At 49.2% G+C, this 7500-nt stretch overlaps 3 protein-coding genes across 15 annotated transcripts in view; 2 read left to right on the top strand and 1 right to left on the bottom strand.

Moving 5' to 3' along the window:
- The window catches only part of LOC125959177 (protein glass-like), an 8736-nt gene extending 7590 nt beyond the window's left edge, over positions 1-1146 (top strand). The window contains exons 6-7 of the mRNA XM_049691988.1: positions 120-952; positions 1057-1146. Coding sequence (XP_049547945.1) covers positions 120-952; positions 1057-1129 — 906 coding nt within the window. The 3' untranslated portion in view covers positions 1130-1146. The remainder of the gene's footprint in view (positions 1-119; positions 953-1056) is intronic.
- A 402-nt stretch (positions 1147-1548) lies between these two features.
- Positions 1549-4908, bottom strand: LOC125950614 (E3 ubiquitin-protein transferase MAEA). Of its 3 annotated transcripts, none has more exons than XR_007468733.1 (4): positions 4436-4902; positions 3141-4114; positions 1898-3054; positions 1549-1841 (listed from the first exon to the last, which is right to left on the bottom strand). XR_007468733.1 is itself a non-coding variant. In XM_049678781.1 (4 exons), exons 2-4 carry the CDS (start codon positions 4472-4474, stop codon positions 2883-2885), a joined length of 1185 nt encoding a protein of 394 aa, XP_049534738.1. In that variant the 5' UTR covers positions 4475-4716; positions 4818-4908; the 3' UTR covers positions 1549-2882. The 3 variants fall into 3 exon arrangements, 2 of the variants coding, with proteins under 2 accessions (XP_049534738.1, XP_049534737.1); XM_049678781.1 differs by having other exon boundaries at positions 1549-3054; positions 4436-4716; positions 4818-4908; XM_049678780.1 differs by having other exon boundaries at positions 1549-3054.
- A 226-nt stretch (positions 4909-5134) lies between these two features.
- LOC125950609 (C-terminal-binding protein) overlaps positions 5135-7500 on the top strand; it is a 42534-nt gene continuing 40168 nt past the window's right edge. For 10 of the 11 annotated variants that reach the window (XM_049678773.1, XM_049678768.1, XM_049678764.1 and 7 more), the window contains exon 1: positions 5135-5302. The gene's annotated coding sequence lies outside the window, so the exon portion shown is untranslated. Of the gene's footprint in view, positions 5303-5327; positions 5754-7500 lie in introns of those variants that run through there. The other variant, XM_049678765.1, reaches the window with a different exon arrangement.

The following is a 7500-nucleotide window of genomic DNA, read 5'->3' as shown; positions in this document are numbered from 1 at the left end:
AGCATCAATCCCAGCTTCACCAGTCACAGCAAACCCACCAACAGCAACAGCAGCAGCAACAACAGCAGCAACAGCAACTACAGCAAAAGCTTCATCATCAACACCATCATCTTCATCAGGAGCAACAGGATCAGCAACAACAGCAACAGCAGCACCAGCAACAGTATTATCAGCATACGCACCATGGCCACCATCATGGACTTCATCATCACCATCATCATCACCACTCGCAATCGGCTGCAGTGGCTGCAGCGGCCGTCGTAGCTGCTGCTGCAGCCGCCTCGGCCGGGTGTACGCCACCGAAAAGTGAGACACCACCGGACAGTTTCTCTCTAGAACAATCCCCCGGGGCCGTGGCAGCGACTGTAACGAGTACGGTAGCGGCAACTACAACGACAGCTGCTGTAGCGGCGGCCGCTGCGGCAGCGCTCAAGCTGAAGGCCGAAAGTGTCCGTTCGCTCGGGCTCGGCTATCTAACGGTAGCGGAAGCGGCCGGTACCATCAACAGTAATCCGGCGACGGAGGACGACGATGAGGATGCGGGTAGCGGTAGTGGCAGTGAGGAGATGGCCGGTGGGGACAACAAGCCGAATCTGTGCCGGCTATGCGGCAAAACGTACGCCCGACCGAGCACACTGAAGACGCACCTAAGGACGCACTCGGGTGAACGGCCGTACCGCTGTCCGGACTGCAACAAGAGTTTCTCCCAGGCGGCCAACCTGACCGCGCACGTTCGCACGCACACGGGCCAGAAGCCGTTCCGGTGTCCGATTTGTGATAGACGCTTCTCGCAAAGCTCCAGTGTAACGACGCACATGAGAACCCATTCCGGTGAGCGGCCATACCGCTGTAGAGCGTGCAAGAAGGCGTTCTCCGACAGTTCCACGCTCACCAAACACCTGCGAATCCACAGCGGCGAAAAACCCTACCAGTGCAAGCTATGTTTGCTCCGGTAAGTGGCCAGTTTTCGATGAAAAGCGAACGTCTCGAGTACAGCAAAGCCCATCATCAGACATTTCCTTTGCTAATCTGCGTTGCTAATCCCTTGTTTTACAGATTTTCACAGTCTGGCAACCTGAACCGGCACATGCGTGTCCATGGTAACAACGGTCAAGCGCTCATTACTTGACACCAGAAAGCTTCGCAGTTACCATCGAGATCCGCCATCGCCAGTAGTCAGCATGCCCTCGCGCAGTCCCACTATCATCGTCATCATCAGCATGTCTACCAGCATCAGCATCATCAGTCTCAACAGCAAGCGATTCAGCACCAGCAGCAGCATCACCAGCAACAACAGCAGTATCAGATCCCCACCGATACCGTCACATCAAACCATCTTGCACACTCGGCAGCCGCGGCGGCTCAGTACTTCTATAACCGCGATGCTGCGGCCAGTAGCTTTCACCACCATTATAATCGAGCCTGCTCCAGCACATCTGTTGTGGGGCCTGGGGCCGCTAGTTTGGGGGCTTCTGGTAGCTTATCTGGTGGTGCTGCTTTCAAGGCACTTCCGTCGGCCACACAACTTTCCTATTTTGAAGAGTCCTATCATCACTTTCAGCAGCAGCATCAACACCAGCAACAACAGCAGCAGCAACAACAACGCAGCAAGTACGATGAGAACTTGGCACTCTTTGGAAGGAATAATTTCGTCAACATTTTCTAATGTGACATTATCGAAGACGCGGTTATTTTGAATATTGCATAATACATAATTTATCTAGTCAAGGGCAGACAGGGCAGCTTAGAGGCAGCAGAGGCATGGTAAAGGGAACGGATCAGAACTGTATTTTAGCTAAGCCACCAGGCGAAGGTTACTAGGTAAAAATCAAAATGCCAACCTAAAAATAGACATTGTAAGGTAAATGTTGTTGGACCGTGGTTTGAAGAATCTCACTTAAAACCATTTATCGTTTACCGTGCACTGGACTGTACGAGAGGAGACAGCGAGGCTACCACACTAGATGTGCTATCATCCAAACACGGCCTTCCGGCTCGATTACAAAGAGGAACTTTATGATGCTACAAACGTGACAAGTACTCCGTTAACTGGCTTTCTTACGATTAATGGAGGAGAGCTGGGAGGAATTGTTCAAACAAAGATTAATATAGACTAGACGTTAAACCAATAAAATTATGTACAAAACTTGACTACCATTGTGGTTCTTTTGGTGATCATCACTATGCTGTTATGAAACCATTTTGTTTTGTTGCAAACGATTTTACTTAAATTTATTTGAAAAATACGGAATAGCAAACCAAAATGACACACTCTTATAAACCTTCTGCAGATCGACTTTTCTCGAATGTGGACTTAGACTCTAATTATGATATTAAAAGAAGGAGCAAATCATGCAAATATAGTTATGATTCATCTGACGTGCATTATTGCACATTGGCTCGTTGACTCTTTTCCGAGGACACTTCCATATCACCTCAACATCAGCCCCTACTTATCGTAGTCGTTGGCTGGCTGGTAAATGTGGATCGTCAGATTGACAAATCGTAACATAGGTATTTAAAAAGCATCATATTTACATCATCGAAAAGGTTTAGGAAACAATGGAAGAGTGGACAACATTTTGAATTACGTTGCCCAAAGAGCCCAAATTCCACAATTTCTTTGTAATTTTGGATAGAATGCATACGCGCGGTAAAATTGGGATGAGAGAATGATTACTTGAAATGGAATTGTTGAACGAAAAAAAAAATAGGATTGTGTTTTGAATTCATGATTCAAACAATTGAAAACAATAGGGTAAAACTCGCGTTCTTCCTTAACCTTTACAAGTTAAAAGTGTGAAAGAAAACTTATGAGGCAAGAAATCAGTAGTAAAAGAAGAGCAGTTAATATTGCCGAAAAGTGTGTCTACGTAAAGCTACTACATAACAAACACCTTTTCAATTTTCGGGGCCCGGAACGATTCGTTGGTTTTCGGGCAGACGATGATATCGTTCTCACGGCGCATCTGTTCGATCGCCTGCTGGCCAAAGATCTGCCCATTTGGCAGCATCATTGGTAGATTGTGTTCGTTCAATGGTTTGCCAGTAATTCTGTGATGAAAAGAGAAAAATAAAAAGACGCATAAGATAGTCAACCAGCGAGAATGATGGAAATGTTAATCCTCGCCGTGCTCTACCTGCAAATCAGTCGACTCTGGGCACAGTGTGAGAAGGGTAGATTCTCAGCGATCTCGTTTACGTTCTCCTGACACACGGGGCAGTTCATATTTTTCGATGTGTATGAATAGCACTGCGGTGTCTTGAGTGCGGAAATTCCCGCCTGCACAGCCACGCTCAACACCGATTGGGACGGTAGTTGAAAGAGACGATAATTCTCCAGCCGAAAGTGCAACACGAGATCATTCCAACGCTGCGGATCAAACAACTTCCGATACGGCTCTACTTCGGTGTTCACTTGGAACGCTAGCAACGCCATATACTGGCGTATCTCTTTCAGTTGCTCGTGCTCAAAAGCGGGAAAGTATTTTTGCGCATGGCGCACCGCTAGCATCCGATGGTCTTCCCGGATCAGCTCTACAAACTCTTGCACGCGCAGCTGAAACTCGATCGTCGAGTTGATTTTCTTTAGCTTCGATTTGTTATCGTTGCACCAAGCGATGCACTTGGCAGTGCGACGGTTTACCAGGTCTCGTTCAACCTCGCGGGTCACCTGAAAGATGTCTATGTTGGTGAGATCACGGATGCCGCTACGATCGGCTAACCGCTCCGCGGTATCGTAATATCCAAGCCGCAGAAAGTGCTCCACGATCATTCGATCAAGGCGTATTTTCTTCCACTGGCTAGTCGCGGCGGCCTGTAACTCCAGCGTCGCAGCATCAAGCGGGGGACTGAAATTTTGCTTCAAATGTTCCAGTCGTCGCTTGCATACGTATCCGGCGGATAGTTCCTCTGAGATGCTTTCTTCGGCTTTGCGCTTCAGCACCTGCAGCCGTTCGACGACTCCACCCAAGAGGCGCGATATCTCTGAGCTGGCCGAACCCTCTGACAGGCCCTTCTCCAACTCGGAGGCCACATTCTGTATCTGGCTTAGCTCACGATCGAGCGTTTTCTGAGCAATACGGAAGCGCTTGTTCAATATCTCGTAAGGGACCTTAGATAGAATGAAAGTTCAAACCATTATCAAGATGTGTTATAGATACAAACTAAAAGAAACCCAACCCATAAAAACCAGTATCACCGAGAGAGAAGCAGCAAGGAAGGAGGTTTTTGGAAGGAAAAGGGCAGCTAAAAGAAACTGCGATTCACGTTCGGATATCAGTCTTTACCGCAGCAGGCCATTTTGTCTACACGCCCAGAAGGTGATGCGCAAAACGAGATGGGGATCCATTTTGTTCCACACAATAATTTTTTTTCCGTTCTCACTTCAGGATGAACTGCTTCGCGAAGTGTGAAAACGGATCGCAGAAATTACCTTTAGAGTAGGGTGTTCCATAGCTTTAATTTCAGCCATTTCCCTCGTGCACACACTCTGGTTGGATCAATCAGAACTTTTTGATCTGTGTTCCCTTCACTTGCTGGCTCTGGCGCTGTACTGCAGAAATCGAAATCCTTGGTGCGAAACTGGCGAGCGTTCCGTTTTGCTAAGAACGCTGGAGCCACGAAGCCTCTAACATTCTCGAGACAGAGATAAGGCCAGTTAAAGTTGGATTAATTCCTGAAGTGAGCCAAATTCTGCAAAAGTGATAAAAATCACTTGGAAAGACAAAAGAAAGTCGGACGATCCGAATGTTTTGATGATCCGGCCTATTTTTCCATGTTGGCAGTTGCAAATTATACTAATTTGCTGTTATCACCTTTATCTTTAACACGAAACTCTTGAAAAAAGTTAAAAATTCCCTTTTTTTTGTTCACACCTCAAAGCCAAAACATCGGCACAGTGCCACGCAGACCATTTTTAACACACAATTCTGACTTTTTCATGCATAATACGTATATTTTTCCGACAGTCACTGTGAAATTTGCTCCATCGTTTACAACGCTGCGGTTCCGGGAGTCAAAAATTCCTCGGAATTTTCGACTCCTGGATCCGGTTTACACGCAGAACAGCGCTGCCAACCTGACGGAGTGACGGAATTATTCGAGCAATTTTGCGGCGGCGGCCATTTTTCGAACAATCGCAGGCAGCAGGACGCGTTTCTTTTTCCTCCATCGACCGGGCGGTGAAAATTGGTGAAAACTAGAGAAAATTAGCTCGCTTGCGAACTGTTTCGGCGTGCAAATGTGGCGCGTTGCGTTCCCCTGTTCGTTCCGGTGCTAGTTCAGTGACAAACGGCGAAAAGTAAGTGTTTCGGTTTGTGGTTACCGCGCCTCCAAGCGGAGCGTTCTTGTGAAGCGCGGAAAGCGGTGCCGCCGTAAGCGGAGTGCGTTTTCTGCCGGAACCTCACGAATGGCGGCTCAGCCAGCATTCCACGCTGATGCTTGGTTTGTGGGCTCGGAAGAAATGCAGGCAGGACTCCCGGAATAATGCTGAAAAGGAATGTGGCGCTCGTTGGTGGTGACTGAAATCAATTCAGGGTGGAGGGGAGGGGGGCACCTGATCCGGAGTGCAGGTCAAACGGAAGTGTGATCCCCTTTTCGTACGCTCAGCCCGCAACGCCACCAATAAAAGCCAATCTTGTTCAAGGTGGCCCACGGGCTGTCGGCGTCGTGAAATGGATAGTTTTTTTTCTCTCCTCTTTTTCGCTGGCACGGTGACCCCAACCGCAAGATGCCGGCCGCGGCGGCAGAAGGTCGGCCCGAAATACACCCGGGAAGAACGCAGAAACGCGCGCGCGTTCCTTCTTTCTGCGAAAGGCAGAAAATGTGTACGACGATGGCTGCTGCTTGTGTGTGTGTGTGTGTGTGTGTGTGTGTGTGTGTGTTTGTGTGTACGTGTCACCGCGTGTGTGCGGCATCCACCGCCGAGAGAGGGCCATCAGCACAACGATCGCAAAAACGAAGCAGCAGCGGAAAGAGGAGAAACGAAAAAGGCCTTTTCCTTTTGCTTTTTCTCATCACGATGCGCTCTTGGACCGGTTGCTAGAGTGTGGAGGAAGAGGAGAGGAGTGTGGTGTTTGGTGCGCGAGAGGCAGTGGCGGCAGTACCCCGGTGCGAAGGTGGTGGCTGGCGGTTTGTGGAGGATGAAGGAGATGAAGGGGGTGTGCGCGAGAAGCGGCTGGCTGCTGGTTCATGGCTTGATGACGCGTTCGCATAGTGGTATGGGGCGGAAGTGGTGCTGGTGGTGCTGGAAGACAGGAGGAGTGCGATTGAATCGGCCATATTCTAGTCTCTCTTTCTCGCTCTCTCTCACTCTGTCATCTCGACAGAGGCAGCAGCAGCAGACCGACGACGGACGGCAAAAAGAGAGCGAAGATCTTCTTCCTTTTTGTTTTTGTTTTACTCTTTCTGGTTGTTTTTGGAAAGGTGCGCTGCTACACTTTCCGCCACCGTTGCCACTGTCGACTTCGATGATGAGTGCGAGTGGAAGGTGTTTGTGATTCTCTCTCTCTCTCTCTCTCTCTCTCTGCCGTTCTTGTGTGTGTAGGGCAATGATGTGACGCGGGTGCGTGTTTTTGTGTTTTACCCTCTTCTGTCTCTCTTTGCTTTACTTTTCAATTCCAAAGGACAAACGGCGGGTGAGGGAGCGTGGCTCGCCTGTTTTTGCCTTTTGCGCTGGAATCAAATTTGAGCTCCATCCGCCATCTCATCGGCACCATACTTACTGGCCGGTAGCGCCGGTCAAATGGACGCTGGCCATTGCGTCGGGTCTTTGTTAGGGTCTATCATTGCTATTCTACGGTGGACTAATGCTGCTGTTGTGCTGGCTATTCGTCGCTTTCGGAATGAGCGTGTCTTGACACGGAACCGCAATCCTTGAAGTTTGGCCAAGAAAAGGGATGTTTTCCTTTCCTAATCGAGCCCCTCTCGGGGATTGGTCGGTTGAATCGTTCAGGAAGTTTTACGCATCGTGAGTGTGCGTCCATCTCTGGTATTTTCGTAAAAGAATGGATTAACCAAGGTCGTAAAGACGCATAATACGCTCTGAGTTGGCCGTGGATCACTTGCGTACTCCCTGTCAACCCATACACGCACGGCACACTGCACACCACCATACAACACAGCAGCCCAGCATCAACGCTCTCTGCACCGGCATTTCTATCAACACCCAAGCGGAATAATAGATGCAAGATACTTAGAACAGAGACATCACGGTCCGATGTGACCGTTTCGGTAGTAGGTTAGAGCTTGGTCCAAGCAATTATGGTGCCGGCTTGTGACAAAATCCCCCCCATCTGGCAAGAAGGTAAACTTATCGTAGCATGCGTATATGCTGCAAATACATCGACAACCGGCGGTCCGACCGTCGGTTTGACAACTCACAAACGAGATACCGCCGGTTATTCGCCTTTGTCCTTTGTTGACATGTGTGCCACGGTGGTGGAACGAGGCGCGGGTCTCCCCACACGCGCGGGCCTCCTCGCGCCAAATTCGTCATTA

The sequence above is a fragment of the Anopheles darlingi genome, chromosome 2 (assembly GCF_943734745.1).
Source record: "Anopheles darlingi chromosome 2, idAnoDarlMG_H_01, whole genome shotgun sequence".
Classification (NCBI taxonomy): domain Eukaryota; kingdom Metazoa; phylum Arthropoda; class Insecta; order Diptera; family Culicidae; genus Anopheles; species Anopheles darlingi.
This window is presented reverse-complemented; position numbering and strand designations above follow the sequence as displayed.